This window comes from Hyla sarda, chromosome 5 (genome assembly GCF_029499605.1).
Source record: "Hyla sarda isolate aHylSar1 chromosome 5, aHylSar1.hap1, whole genome shotgun sequence".
Taxonomy (NCBI): domain Eukaryota; kingdom Metazoa; phylum Chordata; class Amphibia; order Anura; family Hylidae; genus Hyla; species Hyla sarda.
The window spans coordinates 168,009,642-168,030,973 of record NC_079193.1 but is presented as its reverse complement, the minus strand read 5'-3'; the positions used below and the strand labels follow the sequence as shown (position 1 = coordinate 168,030,973).

The following is a 21,332-nucleotide window of genomic DNA, read 5'->3' as shown; positions in this document are numbered from 1 at the left end:
ACATGGACAGATGTGTCAGCAAATAGCACTGTGGTCAGACTAGAAAGAACTACACAACTTCCTGTGGAGCATACACCAGCTTATAAGTACTGTAAGTATTAAGATTTTAAATAGAAGTAATTTAAAAATCTGTTTAACTTTCTGGCACCAGTTGATATAAAAGTAAATGTTTTCCAGTGGAGTACCCCTTTAAGTAATTCTCGGAGCTGTATATTTCAATGGTGAAAACTTCTTTAACACTTTCCTATTCTGTGGCAACTGGAATATCTGATTATTATACTGGAATTTCTCACAATGCGCTACAACAGTGGTGTCTGTCACAACAGGCTAAAAACTTACTGGGGGGAGGGGGGTAGGTATGGGGGTGACACCATTTTCTACCGCACCGGGTGACACCAACCCTAGCAACGCCACTGGTCTTGGTGTCAAGGCACCCACTGAACATAGATAGAGCCGGGAGAAGCACCAGAATAAGCGTTTCACTCCTCTGCTAGCTGTGTCCCCATATACTATATACCCTGCCTGTGTGACATGTTAAAAGTATTTAAAGAGTGGTAACACTTGTACTGTTGACATTTTTAATCACAGAAAAGGTTGTATTTTTGGTGAGTCCTTTGCTTTTGCTATGTGTAATTGATCCTTATCCTCACCGTAATTTTTTCTCTCTTTAGAATCCTTCTGTAAATACCTTGTGGTGCTCTAAAAATGAAACTTGTGTTTGGTTTACTTGTGGCGGTTATTTGGGTGGAGCTATCAACTGCTCAAAATATTGGTAAGTTTATTTGAAGACAAACCTGGTTATTAGGATGAAAAGGTAAATTATTTATTTCTATGTAACAAAAATTCTTAAATATATAATAAGCATCAACCAATCCTTTAACAAAAAAAGCAAGAAAACATAGTTCATAAAGGTGAAAAAGGAGTCCATCAAGTTTAACTTTTATATCCCTACTGTGTCCCTACTGTGTTGATCCAGAGGAAGGCAACAAAACCATATAAGGCTTGTGACAATTGTTCCATGGAAGGGGAAAAATTACTTTCTGACTTCCCTGCTCTTACAGTAAAGAACCCCCATCTGTGTTGGTGTACAAACCTTTCCTCTAGATGTAGAATATGCTCCCTTATTATAGATACAGTCCTGGGTATAAATAGATCATGGGAGAGATCTCTGTACTGCCCCCTGATATATTTATACATAGTTATTAGTTCAAACCTTAGCTGTCTTTTTTCTAAACTTAATGACCCTATTTCTGATAATCTTTCTGGGTACTATAGTCCTCTCATACCCCGTAATACTGTGGTTGCACATCTTCCCCTATATCTTTCTTGTACACAGGTGCTCAGTACTGTACACAGTATTCCATGTATTACCCTGGTTGCCCGTCTTTGAACCCTCTCCAGCTCCACTATATCTTTCTTGTACACTGGTGCCCAGTACTGTACACAGTATTCCATGTATTACTCTGGTTGCCCGTCTATGAACCCTGTCTAGCTCCACTATATCTTTCTTGTACAATGGTGCCCAGTACTGTACACACTATTCCATGTGTGGTCTGACTAGTGATTTGTACAGTGGTAGAATTATATCTTCCTTTTGATGCACCCCATGATTTTATTTTCCCTGACAGCAACTGCCTGACACTAGTTGCTATGATTATATTTACAACTGACTAAAACTCCTAAGTCCTTTTCCATGTCAGTCATTCCCAGTGTTTTCCCATTTAATACATATTCCCAGCCTCGATTTTTCCTCCCTATGTGCATAACCTTCCATTTATCAGTGTTGAACCTTATCTGCCACTTCCCAGCCCAAGCCTCCAACCTATCCAGATCCATTTGTAACAGTTCACTGTCCACTATTGTGTTATCTACAATATACAGTGCACTGTCCCCCATTGTGTTATCTACTATATACAGTGTCCTCTATTGTGTTAACTACTTTAAGGTGGTTAGTATAATCTGCACTGATTGATACTTAATTATCCAATCACTCATTGATAAATATATATAAAAGAATATGTCCCCCTAAATTGACCTCTGTAGTACCTGAATAATAACAGTTACCCACTCAGAGTATGTACCATTAATAACCACCCTCTGTTCCCTATCGCTGAGCCAGTTACCCACTTACACACATTCTACCCCGGCCCAAGCATTCTCATTTTGTGTACCAAACTTTTATGTGGCACCGTATTAAATGCTTTGGAAAAATCAAGATATATGACATCCAGTGGTTTTGTGACTTAAGCGTAGTACTGTAGTCTACATTAATACAATGTCTTGTCTTCATTTAATTCATTTTTTTGTCTTTGCAGGAACTTCTCCAGCAACTACTACTACTACTACTACTACATCCCAAACCAACAGTAATGCATCTGCAGGTAAGCTTTTTTTTTTTATAGCATACCTGTTGAAGAAACTTGATCAAAGGAAAGGATATATTACAAATTACTTCTAGGGCAAAGTATATCATATCTCCATCCCTATAGGTCCTAAAGAAGTAAAAAATAATAATAATAACATAATTCAGAAATAAATAATCAGAAGCATACATAGTATAGACCTATTGACTTGGGCAATTTTACAGTTCTATATATTGGGGTCATGGGAATAAGGATTTATCGTTGTGCACGTGTCAGCAAACAGCTTTAGGCTAGCTTAATATGTGATGTACACTGAGGCTGATGTTGTGGGTTATGATAAAGGTAGTGGTCCCTGATACAAAGGAATGAGGCCCAGGAATTAGTCTTAACTCTGCTAAACAACCTGGAACTTTACTGAGTTCATTTAGCAAAATCAGAAAAAACACAATCTCCTGTTTACAACTTTACTAGTACAGCTTAGGCGTCAGGAGCAGGGCTCAAGTCCTGCAGGAACGCATGGGAACTGAGTTCCTGCACTTTTTCCACAGTAGGAACACTGTTCCCATTAGCAGGACCAGCCCTAGAGTGGAAATCTTGGGTGAGTTCCAACACTTTTTTTTCCCAGAACTACACCCCTGGTCAAGAGAATGATAATTTGGTCACTGTCCCTCGCAATAACACTTCTTTCGCAGATACTTAGTGCTTTGGAACATGTACGTAGAACTTTACTCTGCAGATATATGTAGGTGGTTATATGTAGGTGGTTCAAGTGTTTCTAGCCTGCAAGTTGTAATGTCTTCTTTACTAAAACTGCTATATGAAGATCTTCACGGGTAATAAAAGATTCCACTTTAGGCTTCTCTCACACTACCGTCATGTTCCTGCATTTTAACAGCTGTTTTTCTGCGGAAAGAGGTCATGAAAAAATAGACAAAATAACTGAACATAACAGATGCTAACAGATGACCAATGTCCGTTATTTTAACGAATATGTTCCATCCGTTATGACCTGTTAATTCATCCGTTATATTCCATTATTTTATGTCCATCATTTTATTTCCATGTTCTGAGCATGTGCAGTACAAATAACAGATCATAATGGACATTAACCCCTTCCCGCAGAATGTCATATATAAACGCCGGGTTGTGCAGTGCGTTCGCGCATTCCCGGCGTTTATAAATGACATGCAGTTAACCCGGCGATGCGCAGCATCGCACGGGTTAACTGGCAGAAGTCCCGCTGTTTCCAGCAGGGGACAACTTCTGCTTCACCCCCAGGACCATCAATTGATGGTCCTGGTCAGCGATCACTGTGATTGGTCCCTGTGGACCAATCACAGTGATCTGGGGTGAAAGTTCAGATCCCCCGCACTGCCCGCCCCTGGAAGTCGGGCAGAACGGGGGACGAAGACTGCATGGGCTCGCGGGGACCTGCGGCATTCGGGGGGAACACGTGGGGACCGGCGGACTTACCTGATCCAGCGGCGGGACCGAGGAGCAGTGCGGGACCGGCCACGTGGACGAGCAGCGACGGGTAAGTATGTGGTCCTCAGAGGCAGCAGTGAAGATCTTCACTGCTGCTTCTAGGAGTCTGAAAACTACAACTCCCAGCATGCCTAGACAGCCTTTGCAACATCTGGAGGGCCTCAGTTTGGAGACCATTGTATAATGGTCTCCAATCTGTGCTCTTCCAGCTGTTGCAAAACTACAACTCCCAGCATGCACTGACTGTCCAGGCATGCTGGGAGTTTTAGTTCAACAACATCTGGCCCTTCAGATGTTGCCGTACTACAACTCCCAGCATGCCCTTCAGCTGTCTGGGCATGCTGGGAGTTGTAGTTTTGCAACAGCTGGAGACACACTGGTTGGGAAACATTGTTTCTAACTCAGTGTTTCCTAACCTGTGTGCCTCCAGCTGTTGCAAAACTATAACTCCCAGCATGCACTAAAAGACCATGCATGCTGGGAGTTGTAGTTTTGGAACATCTGGAGGGCCCCAGTTTGGAGACCATTGTATAATGGTCTCCAATCTGTGCTCTTCCAGCTGTTGCAAAACTACAACTCCCAGTATGCACTGACTGTCCAGGCATGCTGGGAGTTTTAGTTCAGCAACATCTGGCCCTTCAGATGTTGCCGTACTACAACTCCCAGCATGCCCTTCAGCTGTCTGGGCATGCTGGGAGTTGTAGTTTTGCAACAACTGGAGACACACTGGTTGGGAAACATTGTCTGTTTCTAACTCAGTGTTTCCTAACCTGTGTGCCTCCAGCTGTTGCAAAACTATGACTCCCAGCATGCACTAACAGACCATGCATGCTGGGAGTTGTGGTTTTGCAACAGCTGATGCAAGCCCCCGCCCCGCCACCCCCGTGAATGTACAGGGTACATTCACATGGGCGAGGCTTTTACAGTGGGTTTCTCGCATCTTGAGATGCAGCAAATTTTGCGCTGGGAAACTCGCTGTAATCCCCCGCCCATGTGACTGTACCCTAAAAACACTACACTACCACAAAATAAAATAAAAAGTTAAAAACACTACATATACACATACCCTTACACAGCCCCCCTCCCCCAATAAGAACGTCCGGTACGCCACTGTTTCCAAAGCAGAGCCTCCAGCTGTTGAAAAACAACAACTCCCAGTATTGTCGGACAGCCGTTGACTGTCCAGGCATGCTGGGAGTTTTGCAACAGCTGGAGGCACCCTGTTTGGGAATCACTGGCGTAGAATACCCCTATGTCCACCCCTATGCAAATCCCTAATTTAGGCCTCAAATGCACATGGCGCTCTCACTTTGGAGCCCTGTCGTATTTCAGGGCAACAGTTTAGGGCGACATATGGGGTATCGGCGTACTCGGGAGAAATTGCGTTACAAGGTTTGGGGGGCTTTTTCTTCTTTAACCCTTCATGAAAAGGAAATGTTGGGGTCTACACCAGAATGTTAGTGTAAAATTTTTTTATTTTTTACACTAACATGCTGATGTTGCCCTATACTTTACATTTTCACAAGAGGTAAAAGGGAAAAAAGCCCCCCAAAATTTGTAACGCAATTTCTCCCGACTACAGAGATACCCCATATGTGAGGGCAAAGTGCTCTGGGGGCGCACAACAAGGCCCAGAAGGGAGAGCGCACCATGTACATTTGAGGTGATTTGCACAGGGGTGGCTGATTGTTACAGCGGTTTTGACAAACGCAAAAAAAACAAAACCCCACATGTGACCCCATTTCGGAAACGACACCCCTCACGGAATGTAATGAGGGGTGCAGTGAGAATTTACCCCCCACAGGTGTCTGACGGATCTTTGGAACAGTGGTTCATGAAAATGAAAACTTGTACAGCCCACTGTTCCAAAGATCTGTCAGACACCAGTGGGGGGCAAATGCTCACTGTACCCCTTGTTACGTTCCTCAAGGGGTCTAGTTTCCAAAATGGTATGCCATGTGTGTTTTTTTTTTGCTGTTCTGGCACCTTAGGGGCTTCCTAAATGCGACATGCTCCCCGAGCAAAATTTGCTCTCAAAAAGCCAAATATGACTCCTTCTCTTCTGAGCATTGTAGTTCGCCCATAGTGCACTTCAGGTCAACTTATGGGGTACCTCCATACTCAGAAGAGATGGGGTTACAAATTTTGGGGAGTATTTTCTGCTATTAACCCTTGCAAAAAGGTGAAATTAGGGGGGAAACACACATTTTAGTGGAAATTTTTTTTTTTTTTTTTACATATGCAAAAGTCATGAAACACCTGTGGGGTAATAAGGCTCACTTTATTCCTTATTACATTCCTCAAGGGGTCTAGTTTCCCAAATGGTATGCCATGTGGGTATTTTTTGCTGTTCTGGCACCATAGGGGCTTCCTAAATGCGACATGCCCCCCGAGCAAAATTTGCTCTCAAAAAGCCAAATATGACTCCTTCTCTTCTGAGCATTGTAGTTCACCCATAGTGCACTTCAGGTCAACTTATGGGGTACCTCCATACTCAGAAGAGAAGGGGTTACAAATATTGGGGGGTATTTCCTGCTATTAACCCTTGGAAAAATGTGAAATTTGGGGGGAAACACACATTTTAGTGAAAAAAAAAATTTTTTTTTACATATGCAAAAGTCGTGAAACACCTGTGGGGTATTAAGGCTCACTTTATTCCTTGTTACGTACCTCAAGGGGTCTAGTTTCCAAAATGGTATGCCATGTGAGGGTTTTTTGCTGTTCTGGCACCATAAGGGCTTCCTAAATGCAACATGCCGCCAAAAACCATTTCAGAAAAACGTACTCTCCAAAATCCCCTTATCGCTCTTTCCCTTCTGAGCCCTCTACTGCGCCCGCCGAACACTTTACATAGACATATGAGGTATGTGCTTACTCGAGAGAAATTGGGCTACAAATATAAGTATACATTTTCTCCTTTTACCCCTTGTAAAAATTTAAAAATTGGGTCTACAAGAACATGCGAGTGTAAAAAATGAAGATTGTGAATTTTCTCCTTCACTTTGCTTCTATTCCTGTGAAACACCTAAAGGGTTAAAATGATGACTGAATGTCATTTTGAATACTTTGGGGTGTGCAGTTTTTATAATGGGGTCTTTTGTGGGGTATTTCTAATAAGAAGACCCTTCAAATCCACTTCAAACCTGAACTGGTCCCTGAAAAATAGTGAGTTTGAAAATTTTGTGAAAAATTGGAAAATTGCTGCTGAACTTTGAAGCCCTCTGGTGTCTTCCAAAAGTAAAAACTCGTCACTTTTATGATGCAGACATAAATTAGACATATTGTATATGTGAATAAAAAAATTTTTTATTTGTAATATACATTTTCCTTACAAGCAGAGAGCTTCAAAGTTAGAAAAATGCAAAATTTTCAAATTTTTCATCAAATTTTAGGATTTTTCACAAGGAAAGGATGCAAGTTACCACAAAAATTTACCACCATGTTAAAGTAGAATATGTCACGAAAAAACAATCTCGGAATCAGAATGATAACTAAAAGCATTCCAGAGTTATTAATGTTTAAAGTGACAGTGGTCAGATGTGCAAAAAACGCTCTGGTCCTTAAGGCCAAAATGGGCTTGGTCCTGAAGGGGTTAAAATAACGGGCACTAACGGATGTCAATTGTGAACTTCCATCACCCATAGACTTCAATGTTAAAATTTTAACGCCCGTTATTCCACTGTTATTTTTGACATGACAAAAGTTACTACATGCACCATCTTTTGTGCCATCCGGTGGAAATTTATATATTTTTTTTTAAATCAACTGGTGCCGGAAAGTTAAACAGATATGTAAATTACTTCTAGTAAAAAAAAATCTTAATCCTTCCAGTACTTATTAGCTGCTGAATACTACAGAGAAAATTATTTTCTTTTTGGAGCACATAGCTCTCTACTGACATCACGCGTTTTCAGTGTGTTTTCATTTTTCCTCCTCTCCTTCTAAAATCCATAACTCTTTTATATTTCCATCCACAGACCCATATGAGGGCTTGTTTTGTGCAACCAATTGTACTTTGTACTGAAACCTCCGAACCCCAAAACGTATTATTTGTGGGAGGAAATTTAAATGAAAACCACAATTTTGCTAATTTTCGTTTTCATGGTGTACACTTTATGGTATAATGACATGTTTCCTTTATTCTGTGGGTCTATACAATAAAAATTATACCCATTGTTATATCATTTTCTATTATAGTACTGCTTAAAAAAAATCTCAAACTTTTTTTTACAAAATCAGTATGTTTAACCCCTTGGGGTGGAGGGTTTTCCAGTTTTTGAATTTTCATTTTTTCCTTCTTACCTTTTAAAAATCATAACCCTTTCAATTTTGCAGCTAAAAATCCATATGATGGCTTATTTTTTGTGCCACCAATTCTACTTTGAAATGACATCAGTCATTTTACCCAAAAATCTACGGTGCAACGGAAAAAAAAATCATTGTACGACAAAATTGAAGAAAAAACGCCATTTTGTAAATTTTAGGGGCTTCAGTTTCTACGTAGTACATTTTTCGGTAAAAATGACACCTTATCTTTATTCTGTAGGTCCATACGATTAAAATTATACCCTAGTTTGATTTTGTCTGACTTTTTTATCACTTTTTATTTATTTTTTCGTGATATAAAAAGAGACCAAAAATACGCTATTTTGGACTTTGGCATTTTTTTCCACGTACGCCATTGACCATGAGGTTTAATTAACAATATATTTTTATTATTTGGACATTTCCACATATGGCGATACCACATATGTTTATTTTTATTTTATTTACACAGTTTTTTTTAATGGGAAAAGGGGGTGATTCAAACTTTTATTAGGGAAGGGGGTAAATGATCTTTATTCACTTTCTTTTTTCATTTTTTTTTGCAATGTTATAGCTCAGATAGGTTGCTATAACACTGCACACACTGATATTTTACATTGATCAATGGTTTCTCATAGGAAACCATTGATCAATGATTCTGCCACTTGACTGCTCATGCCTGGATCTCAGGCACTGAGCAGTCATTTGGCGATCGGACAGCATGGAGGAAGGTAGGGACCCTCCTGATCTCTTTACAGCTGTTCGGGATGCCGCAATTTCATTGCTGAGATCCCGAACAGCCCCCTGAGCTAACCCAGTGCTTTACTTTCATTTTAGACGCTGCATTCAACTTTGAACGCCGCGTCTAAAGGGTTAATAGCACGTGACACCGCGATCAGTGCGCGCTATTAGCCACAGGTCCTGGCCATTGTTGGAGGTCGGGCCTGACCCATGGCCCCGCATTATAGAAAGGGAGTGGGCTGAGGGCATATAGGTACGCCCTCCGTCCCCAAGGAGTTAAAATCATCCTATTTTGACCACCTATAACTTTTTCATTTTTCCGTTTATGGAGCTGTGTGAGGCTAATTTTTTGTCCATTATCCTTAAGGCGTTAAAAATCTTAATCCCTTCAGTGTTTATCAGCTGCTATATGCTCCACATGAAGTCCTTTTTTTTTGAGTTTTTGTTTTCCGTTTGACCACAGTGGTCGCTGTTGACACCTCTGTCCGTAACAGGAACTGTCCATAGCAAGAGCAAATCCCCATAGCAAACCTATCCTGCTCTGGACAGTTCCTGATATGGACAGAGGTGTCAGCAGAGAGCATTGTGGTCAGACAGAAAATAAATTTAAAAAGAAAAGAACTTCCTGTGTAGCATACAGCAGCTGATAAGTACTGGAAGGAAAATCACCAAATAACAAAAACCTTAATTCCTATCAATAACGGGCAAAAACTTAACCTTTATTATGTAAGGTAAAAAAATAATGCAAAAATTACAAAAATCTCCTCCAAAAAACTGTGTGCACACTACCATAACCACAATAATTGATAAAAGACATGCACCACTAGGTGACGGGACAGGGACATTTGTAAATGAAGATGGTAGTAGTGGTGGTTTTCTGGGAGGGGAAATGCTAACAGAGATGTAACTGTAGAGCTGATAATTATGATGTTAATAAGCTGATGTTATTGCTTCAAAGATTATTAAATGATTACAAGTGTGAAATACGTGACCAAAATATTTGACCATAATAAACAGAGGACACAATTAGATGCTCTGACGTTCTATTATGAATACTTTTGTTGTGACACTGTGCCACCAGTGTGACGGGACTAAGTGACATTACCTATACGCTCTCTGAGTATTGTTTATTGTTTTCTCCTCTCACGTTATATCAGGAAAGGGAACATCTTTGTGGTTGAGGTCACCCTGTTAAGGAGGTGGGTCCCTAAAAAGGCAGGAACAGCTGGGAAGGGAGGATTAGTACTAGGGTGCACTTTAGCCCATTCATTACTGCTTCAATCCATTTGGTAATCCTTGAAGCAATAACATCACAGGGGTATTATCAGTTCTACAGTTACATCTCTATCAGCATTTCCCCTCCCAGAAAACAACCACTACTACCATCATCATTTGCAAATGTCCCTGTCCTGTCACCTAGTGGCGCATGTCTTTTATCAATTATTGTGGTTATATAGTGTGCACACAGATTTTTGGAGGTGATTTTTGTAATTTTTGCATTATTATTTTACCCTACATAATAAAGGTTAAGTTTTAGCCCGTTACTGATAGGAATTGAGGTTTTTGTTATTCAGTGATTTTGTTTTTGTACAACCTCATTTGTATATTTAGTGAAGGGAATGCGCAATATTGAATACTGATACCAGTCGGTGATAGATGTACTGGAAGGATTAAGATTTATTAATAGAAGTAATTCACAAAGCTGTACAACTTTCTGGCACTAGTTGATTTAGAAAATAAATTCCACCGCAGTACCCCTGTAATGTTTATTTTCCATGCTTTTTTTGCTTCTTTGCCAACAAGACTTTTGTTCCTTTTCAGTGTGTGACAAAGGTATAGCAACAGATCTGGTGCTAATGGTGGACATTTCTCAACATAGTTTGCCAGAACACAAAGACCTGAAAGATTTTCTAATGAATGTCTTATCTAATCTGGAGATAAGTCATTACTGCATCCATGTGGGCCTGGTGGCATTCAATATTGAAGCAGAAGTAATTGTCTCTCTCAGTGCCGGAGTCAACATAACAATTGTGGAAGAACATATTAGAGACCTTCAACCTTCAGTTCAAAACAAATCTAGAATTGGAAATGCACTTAATTTTACAAGACGGGAAGTGTTTGGTGATACTTTGGCAAGCAGGAAGAACCAAGGAATTAAACAGATGACAATCCTGGTCACTCATAAGTCTTCTGAAGATCCTGTTATTGACACTGCCTATTTACTTCGAAGAGAAAATATCAGAATCTTTGCAGTGGGTATTTCTGAAGCTAATGGAACACAACTGACCCAAATTGCATCTCATCCAACTCATGACTATCAGATCAAGGTGAAGACATTTTCTGACCTTTCAAAAAATGCAGACATTTTACTCAAGAAGATTGTAAATGTTGTTGAAAAAGACATTGTTTTCTCTCCAAAACAAAGGTATCAGACAAAACTGGGTAAGATTATTATAATTATATACACATATATATACTGTATTTATATATATATATATATATAGAGAGAGAGAGAGAGAGAGAGAGAGAGAGAGAAAGTGTGTGTGTGAGAGAGAGAGAGAGAGAGAGAGAGAGAGAGAGAGAGAGAGAGAGAGAGAGAGAGAGAGAGAGAGAGAGAGGAAAATTCAGACTAAGCAGGTGTATTTATATGGTACATTATCCTGGGGTAAAAGTGAGTGTACTAGTATTATACTTATAATTTCAGGAGCCTATAGATGCAGACTGTGTGTTCCTCTCCTTGTTCTCCTTTAGTCCCATCAGTTACATATAAAAACTAAGCCAAGATGTATTATTGAGAATAATTTTAGCCCAAAAAATTTGACACATGCTATTTGTGACAGACATGAATTATGTGTTTTAGTCCCCCTTTTCCACCATGGCTGACAAACAGACATAATTTTGGCAAAAGGGTCATAGTTTAAAGATTTAAACTTAGACTAAACATTCTGAAACTGAACAGCCTAAACCATTTTGATAAATCTAGGGCATTTCTAAGCTATGTTTCCATTAAATTTTTATGCTGTAATTTTTTGGCTTTGATTTTTTTTATCATTTTAATTAATGAAGCAAAAAAAATAATCAGCCATTTTGTTTTGGATGTTGGTTTACATTTGAACAATTTTTGCAGCAGTTTTTTCTGCTGTATTTTTAGCCATATGTTTGAGCTATTACAAAAGCAATAGCCCAAAAAATGTTGGGACACATTTTAGACTGTGTATGGCCCATAACACAGTTCATGATATTTGCCAGAGTATCCCAAATAGTAGAAAAGGAGCAGCACTTTTACATTAACTTACGGGCATCAACATTATATCCGGAAAATAACTGTGCGTGAAAAAAAACGCTGTTTTACTTTTGAGTTGTCCATCGAGTCTAAGTTTATTTCACAAATGTTCAACTTAAAGGGAACCTGTCACCTCTTTTATGCTACCCAAATTGTGAGCACGGGTGCAGGTAGTGTGATCCTGAAACACTATGATTTACTCTACAATGCTCAAAGAAATCATAGTTTAGATAGATAGATAGAAATGCATCACTGAGAGGCTGAGGCACAGGAAGCAACAGCATTCGTAACTACTCTCTTGGGTGCCGGTTCCTTTTTTGAACAATTACTTCTTGGAAACGCCCGAGTGTTTCCCAGTAAATCATAGAGTTATAGGATTGCGCTTCCTGCTCATGTTTCATTCTGTCTGTGGTTTGGGAAACATAAAACAGGTGACAGGTTCCCTTTAAACAGTTTTAGTAATTTGCGCCACTGTGTTGGTTAATATTAAACCACAAACTTCCAATCGACCATGTCGCTTCTGTCCCCTATATGTAATGTGCATTGTGCTAGGGCAGTGTATCTGGATTATAGTACACCATTATAAAACAACTTGATAGATCAATACTTATACACTAGAGACCAAGCAAGTTGTTATAGCTACAATTAAAAAAATATCCTTTATTCAAATATATAAAAAAATACACTCAATCATTACGAGATGTTTATACAAGTACAGATAAGAAATACCAGTACAGCACATTTTTAAACAATAACTACTATATCAACTAGCAGCACAAAAGTGATATCCGATTATCCCAAACTGGGAATAGTCTATATCATGTTCACACTATAGTGTATGGAGCAGCAGGTATATATGGTACTAATGTATTGCCCTAGTGGGCACCACCATAAAAATCATATCCTGAACCAATTCAAAGCTACTCCCAAATACCACATAGTGCAAAAAATAGTAAAAAGTAATATCTCACCCATGTCACTAATGGTACTGTGTCCTGGACCCGATCGCGCTTTCGCTCCTTCCTCAGGGTAAATTTGTACACTTTCATTTAGCAGACACCCTTGCCCCATCCAATGTGACAAGAAGGTTTGTGGCCAGCTCTCCACAGTTAAAAGGAGATAAAAACTTCACATTTAATAGTAACCGATTAAAACATGAACCAAAAAGAAATGAACAAAATATAAGACTAAACGCTGATGCATTTTGAGCTATTAATAGCTCTTAGTCATGGCCTTAGCTGTGCCAGATTTTTTGAGACATGCACCTCTCAATAAATCCAATGAGGGTGATAGGTACGGCACTTTACTTAAGACCATTGTGTTTTGCCTTGAGAGAAACAAACTGCACATAAGCTCACCATTTATCAGTTGACAATAAAAAAGATGTATCACTTTCTAATTTATATTCAATGCAATTGTATTTCTTTGCAGGATGTCAGAAGCTGGAGTTTGCTGATATTCATCTACTCATTGACGGTTCTAGAAGTATTGCTTCCATAGAGTTTATAGCCATGAAGACATTTCTGGTTGAGCTTATAGATATGTTTGACGTTGGACCTCAGAAGGTTCGCATTGGGGTTGTACAGTACTCTATAAAAAATCAAACAGAGATTAGCATTGTGAATACTTACATTAAAAGTCAACTGAAAATGGAGATACAGAACATCAGACACCTAGATGAAGAAGAAACCTGGACAGGACGAGCAATAAATTACACTCGTGAAATAATATTAGATCCCAGCAATGTCAGGGGAGGGAATGTGCCTGTGTATTTTATTGTTCTTACAGATGGAGAATCTCATGACAGTGTGAAGGAGGCAGCCGCAATCCTCAGAGCAAGCAAAGTAAATATATATGCCATTGGAATAAGAGAAGCCAACCAGGATCAGTTGTTGGAAATTGCTGGAGATCCCAAAAGAGTCCATTTTGTTAACAATTTTGATTCTCTGAAAGACATAAAAAATCTGATAGCCCAACAAATCTGTTCTAGCGAAGGTAAAATAAGCAACATATTATGAAATGTGTAAAAATGTATGTTAAATTCATCTGGAAAACTACAGCAATTGAGTGTTTTTTTGTTTTTTGTTTTTTTTATAGTTTGCGATAAAGTGAAAAACGATATAATGTTCCTGGTTGACAGTTCTGGAAGCATAGGCATAAGTAATTTCAATAAAATGAAGGAGTTTATGAAAAACCTAGTGAGCAAAACAGAAGTGGGGCCGAATAACATACAGTTTGGCATTGTCCGATATAGTGATGAGAGCATGGAGGTGCTACCCCTAAATAAGAATGGAACCAAAGCTGTTATCTGGGAAGCTATTGACAAAATGGGATACTTAGGCAAGGGTACATACACTGGAAAAGCCTTGGACTATGTGTCCCAGTACTTTACAGAAAACAAGGGTTATAGACCAGGTGTGAAAAAACATCTAATACTGATAACTGATGGAAAAGCACAAGATGATGTTAAACTTCAGTCTGAGTCTTTGAGGAATAGTGGTGTGAACATAATCTCTGTGGGCATTTTCAATGCAAATAAAACACAATTGGAAGAAATCAGTGGGCCTAAAGGACAAGTACATTACGTTGAGTCTTTTGAGACATTGAAGTTCAAGGAAGAAGACTTGCTGGCGGACATCTGTAAAGAAGGTCAGTATACATTGTAGTGTAATAGACAAATGTACATAGAAAAATTATGGCTGTCTGCTTTATGTTAATGACCATAACTTATAAAATGTTACTTTAATTGCTATGATAACGAAGAATTTTTAAGATATTTTTATAATTTATTTACTAGTCTTTACATTGAGTATGATCATTTTTTTCACATGCAACATTGCAGCCTTTCTGGGGATTTTAACCCAAAATATTCCTGTCGATCTAGCTTCACATGGCATATTGGGTTAGAATACATACAACTAGTCAAATCTTACAATCACTTGAAAGAGTGTCTTTCATCCTCATCCCCAAAGCGAATGGTATGGTTTGGAAACAACTTAAAGCGTTACTGTCATTAGTAAGAAAATGTAAAATAAAAATGCTTAAATCAGTGTAGTAAGGCTCATTACTACACTGATTTAAGCATTTTTTTTTTACATTTTCTTACTAATGACAGTTGTGCTTTAGACCTGTATGCATAATAATATGCATGTATTAATATGTAAAATGCCTTTTGATCTATGTATTACTGTGATCAGTCTTCTGAATTGCTCTCAGGGGCTGGGAGCGTTTCCCCTTGAGTATGATGAGCTCCTCTCCCCCTCCCCCCTCTCCTCTCCTCCCCCCTCACTTCTCTTGTCATTAGATCTGCACAAACATATTAACATTTGCAAAGCATATTGCCTAAATGCATGCTTTATAAAACTCTATATGAAGTTATAACTTTATATGGAGCAAGGACAGAAGAAAAACCTGCATTTTGTGCCAAAAAAATAAAGATTTTTACAGCTTTGTGACCTAAGTGCATGCTTTTTATAACCCTAAAGCAGCCAGGTGAACCGATATGGTGCAAATACACCAGAAATAAGTTCATCAAATGACCAAACAGAAACCATTTTTCATATAAATAATAGTTGAGCACCTTTTATTGCTTGTCACTGTGCATGTAAATGCTTCTGAACTGAAGAGTCTGCAAGCTGTCTGCATCTTGTCTGGATCTTACAGGTGTTCTTCTCACACAGCTGAAAGCTGGATTATACACTGTACTAAGTGAGCAGAGGAGAGAGAAAACCACACCCCACTCCCCCTACATTCAGAATTTCGGTCCCTTTCTTCATTGTCAGGACAAAAGAGAGCTAGATACCAGGGTTAGTTTTCAAAATTAAAGAGACAGAGACCCCTAGTGGCCATGTTTTTAAACTTTTATTTCACATCTTTAGCAATAAAAAAATTTCATGAAGTAAATTAGGAAAATGCTTTGTTTTTAAGGAAATAGTACATGGAAAAAAGTTGTTTCTAACGACAGTTACGTTATAATGCAGAATCTCACATACCTCACACATGGTTTTTTATTAATATTTTTGTTTTATTTTGCTTCTACAATTTCTAGTTAATCCTGCCGTAGACATAAGGTCCCTTTCACGTTGCCATTGCTTCCCATCAAGAACGGCCGTTAAAGGGGGTACTTCAGTGGAAAACTTTTTTTTTTTTTATGAACTGGTGCCAGAAAGTTAAACAGATTTGTAAATTACTTCTATTTAAAAAATCTCAATCCTTTTAGTAATTATTAGCAGCTGTATGCTACAGAGGAAATTATTTTCTTTTTGCATTTCTTTTTTGTCTTATCCACAGTGCTCTCTGCTGACACCTCTGTCCGTGTCAGGAACTGTCCAGAGCAGCATAGGTTTGGTATGGGGATTTTCTCCTGTTCTGGACAGTTCCTGATATGGGCATCAGGTGTCAGCAGAGAGCACTGTGGACAAGACAAAAAAAGTAGCATACAGCTGCTAATAAATACTGGAAGGGTAAAGATTTTTTAATAGAAGTAATTTACAAATCTGTTTAACTTTCTGGCACCAGTTGATTTAAAAAAAATGTTTTCCACTGGAGTACTCCTTTAAAGTCTATTTTTTTAGTGTGTGTGTGTGACGTTAACGGCCATTCTTGTGACGGGGCACAAGGGTCAACAATGGGTCCCGATGGCTCACATTTACTATTATGGGGGCGGTCGGGTGCCATTATTTTTTGACAGGTATAGCGGGAGAAAAAGACAATGCAAGCAGTATTTTTTCTCCTGCTATTCTCCCCGACTCCCCCAACGGCCATCACACTGCGGTGTCCTAGCGGCAGTGTGAAAGAAGCCTAAGACAGCTGTAAGTTTAACAATTATTCCTCCTGCTCCCAGGTAAACATTTACACTTAGCTTGGCTGAGCATACATATTTATTTTATTTGGGAAAGTAAAATGCATAGCTTTCTGGTCCATTTTACATTGCGTTATCTTCTGCCAGGTATATAATTCACCTAAAACTTCATATACAGCTTTCAGTATCTGCCTGTTGTAATTCTATAGGAATCTTTATTACTTACTTCTGGTGGATACAAATCTGGCCTAGTCTCAAGCTGGGAACAAAGTTGCAGGACAAAGTAGAATTATGTCAGCATGTGCTTGTATATCAGGGCTTTGTCTTCTGATATACCAAGCACCGGCGTATTGATGTGCCCATAGAGAGAACCTTTATTATGTGAGTAAAAAAGAGTGCCTATTGAATTATAGCAAGCACAGATCTTGAAAATAAATTACTGTTGACTTACATTAAACTAGGAAGACAAAGATTCCCCATCAACATAGCATGGGTTCATGATTACACCATTAAAGGGGTACTCAAGTGGAAAACATTTTTTTTTTTAAATCAACTGGTGCCAGAAAGTTAAACAGATTTGTAAATTACTTTTATTTAAAAATCTTGATCCTTCCAGTACGTATTAGCTGCTATATATGTTCCACAGGAAGCTCTTTTTTTTCTGTCTGACCACAGTGCTCTCTGCTGACACCTCCGTCCATGTCAGGAACTGTCCAAAGCAGGATAAGTTTGCTATGGAGATTTGCTCCTACTCTGGACAGTAAAACATACAGCAGCTGATAAGTACTGGAAGGATTAAAATGTTTAGATGATTAAAAAAAAAAATTCCACCGGTGTACCCCTTTAATACTAGTGTAACAAACCATATCCCGAATGCTGTCCGCCAACAATAATATCCAAGGCATTGGTGAAAATGGCATAAGATCGAACTGAAACTAAACCTAAATGACTCACTTTGTTATAACAAAGTTTGATTTGAATATATAAATTGTTCTTTTTTATGTTCACAGATTGTCCACGAATACAACAAGCAGACATTGTTTTTGTGATTGATACATCAAGCAGTATCACCCTTGAGCAAGCTAAGATAATACAATCCTTTGTTATATCTTTTGTGAACAAATCAGATGTGTCACCAAACAAAGTTCAATTTGGAGCTCTTAAATATGCGGATGACCCCTATAAGATGTTTTACTTAAATACATATAACAATAAAAATGATATTATTAAAGCTATTGAAGATGATACAACCTCGGGAATAAACACATATACTGCTAAAGCCTTGCAATTTTCAAAGGGATTCTTTAGTGAGCAGCTTGGCAGTCGTCAATCTAGAGGGGTCCCTCAATATGTTATTATAATAACTGATGGGGAATCTCATGACCGCGAAAAACTTAATGCAACCTCAGAATCCCTTGAAAAAGCTGGGATCACAGTATTTGCCATTGGAATAAAAGAAGCCAATACCAATGAGCTAGTAGCAATGGCAGGATCCAAGGGTAAATGGTTCTTTGTTGAGCAGTTTGATGGATTGATGAGCATTTCTGTGAACATATCTGATGCTGTATGCCAAAAAGCAGGTGAGTCACATTGTGCTGCATCTATCAAATATGTAATGACTTTACACACTATTTGTCTGATATCATAGAATCATGCACATGATAGTTTTAAACGTCAGGTCCAAAGGTCCACTTTATACGGTCATTTTGTGTTTAATTTTTTCATTGCCACTAAAATAAAACATGATTTTTTACAGAAATTTTTGTCTTCTTAAAAATCTGAATCTATTTTCTATGGGAGCAATTGTACTTGGCAATCTCTGGTTGCCCCCACAGAGAATGGATGCAGTCACACACCCATTTAAATAGGTGATTTAGCACTGTTAATATTGTTACTCGTCTTTGTCTCAGTCCTCCTTATGTGGAATGAGAAGCTCTGTCTCCTTATCCCCCCTCATCTCTCTCCCCAGCAGAAGGAGATCCTGTCTGTGACATGGTTTCTAGGGATGAGCGAATCGAATCTGACAAATCTGAATTCGTTACAAATTTCAGGAAAAATTTGATTTGCAACGAATGCGAATATCAGCGCAATTTGATCGTGTGAATCGCTTCATTAAACTCCAGGCGTTCCAGGCTCTAGGGCATCTAAAATGGCAGATCCACATGTGAGGACATGGGGAAAGGAATCCTGGGAAGGCGGGAACAAGGGTAGGCGGGATGACCCTAAATGACATGCTGCATGCAGCCTATCAGCAGCCAGTCACCCCTGTGATGTCACAGCCATATTATGGCAAGTCACTTCAGCCTTTCATTGCAGAGAGATAGGGACAGACAGTGCTGTGTGTTGCACAGAAAAGCATTCTTACTGCAGCGATTCACCTCCCAGTCACTACAGCGTTTTATTACAGAGAGGGACAGAGAGCAGTGTGTTGCACATTGTGTTGCACAGAACAGGAGCAATTCAGCTCAAGCCCAAATCCTGCCTAGTAGCAATGATAGGTTAGGGAGGGAGAATGAGAGAGAAACTGAAATTTTGGGTGTATTTCACAGCGACTGTGTGCTGCAGCACTGGTGTGTACTGCTGATGTTGTACAAACAAACTTTTTTAAGCGTACTGGAGCGCATTGTCCTCCCTTCATAAGTGCATACCACATACATACATCTAAGTGGTGTACCATTTTGTTCCTGTTAAAGTCTCATGGGCCTTGATACTGTAAAAGGTCAGGCAAAAGTGCTCACCAGCTGGTGTTGCACACAAATACTTTTTTAAGGGTACTGGAGCACATTCTCATCCCCTCATAAGTGCATACCACATACGTACATCTAAGTGGTGTACTGTTTTGTTCCTAATAAAGTCTCAAGGGCCTAGATACAGTGAAAGGCCAGGAAAAAGTACACACCAGCTGGTGTTGTACACAAATACTTTTTTAAGTGTACTGTAGCGCATTGTCCTCCCCTCATAAGTGCATATCACATACGTACATCTCAGTGGTCTGCTATTTTGTTCCTGTTGAAGTATTAAGAGCCTAGATACTGTGAAAGGCCAGGCAAAAGTACACACCTGCTGGTGTTGTACATAAATACTTTTTTAAGCATACTGGAGAGCATTCTCCTCCTCTCATAAGTGCATACCACATACGTATATCTAAGTGGTGTACCATTTTGTTCCTGTTAAAGTCTCAAGGGCCTAGATACTGTGAAAGGCCAGACAAAAGTACTCACTGGCTGGTGTTGTACACAAATACTGCTTTAAGCGTACTGTAGCGCATTCTCCTCCCCCCATAAGTGCATACCACATACGTACAACTAAGTGGTGTACTATTTTGTTCCTGTTAAAGTTTTTAGGGACTAGCTACTGTGAAAGGCCAGGCAAAAGTACACACCTGCTGCTGTTCGAGACAAATACTGTTATAAGCGTAGTGAAGTGTATTGTACTCCCCTCATATACGCACTAAGTATGTCAGGCAGAGAAGTGCCAGGACGTGCACAGAGGAGTGGCAGACGCCTAAATTAATGAGGCGCAGGCAGAGGTCGCAGCAGGCTTGGGGCGAGTGACAGCAGGAGTCACAATGAGAGGCCTGAGCTCCTAGTATCAGCTAACGGTCGTGTCTCGACCAGCAACCCATCTGCTGTCATTGACTGGTTAACTCGGTAATCCACTTCATCACAAGTGACATCTGACACCCCCAGTCAACAGTCAATGGGTTCCTCAGACACAACCATCAGTTGACATGACCCGAGAGCAGTCCCTGTCCTCCAATTGCCTTTGTCCTATGCTGTTCCCATCCCCATGGAAGTATCCTATGCTGTGGATTCAGCTCTATTTTTTAGTCAGAATGATCTACTAGAGGACAGTCAGCAGCCAAGTCAAGAAGTGGAGGAGACATTCCCCGCTTCCTTCGCTAGGCGGGTAAGTATTGATAAGGAGAGTGGAGGGCTAGGTGGTGTTGGGAGCGTTCTGGCTTCTGAAGTACACACTGTTGAGGAACCTGAGGAGGACATCAGTGACATGCTGACACAACTCGATGATGATGAAGCCGATTGCACTTGGGAGCCAGGTGCAGAAGGGGCTTCATCATCAGGAAAAGAGGGGGGCAGGTTGCCCGTGAGGCAGCAGTTGAGCCAGCAAGGTGGTAGCATGGTTGGGAGTCAGCATGGTGGCAGCAGTGGGAAGTCTAGAGCCAAACGTTCCCGGGGTAGACCACCTGATTCGCAGCAGCCTACCTGCCAGGGAGGTAGTGGAACAGAGGTCCCTGGAGTTGACGGTAGTAGCAGTCAGTCAGTGAGGACTGTTTGGTTGTAAATCAGCTACTCTGCGGTGTGGCAATTTTTCATCAAGTACCTGGAGGATGTTA

The 21,332-nt window shown here is 39.7% G+C and overlaps 1 protein-coding gene across 1 annotated transcript in view; it reads left to right on the top strand.

Moving 5' to 3' along the window:
• The window catches only part of LOC130273600 (collagen alpha-6(VI) chain-like), a 199,983-nt gene that overhangs the window by 29,833 nt on the left and 148,818 nt on the right, over positions 1–21,332 (top strand). Inside the window, exons 2-7 of the mRNA XM_056520674.1 lie at positions 672–772; positions 2,316–2,381; positions 10,716–11,336; positions 13,609–14,172; positions 14,275–14,826; positions 17,989–18,558. Of these exons, the coding sequence (XP_056376649.1) occupies positions 706–772; positions 2,316–2,381; positions 10,716–11,336; positions 13,609–14,172; positions 14,275–14,826; positions 17,989–18,558 (2,440 nt within the window). The 5' untranslated portion in view covers positions 672–705. The remainder of the gene's footprint in view (positions 1–671; positions 773–2,315; positions 2,382–10,715; positions 11,337–13,608; positions 14,173–14,274; positions 14,827–17,988; positions 18,559–21,332) is intronic.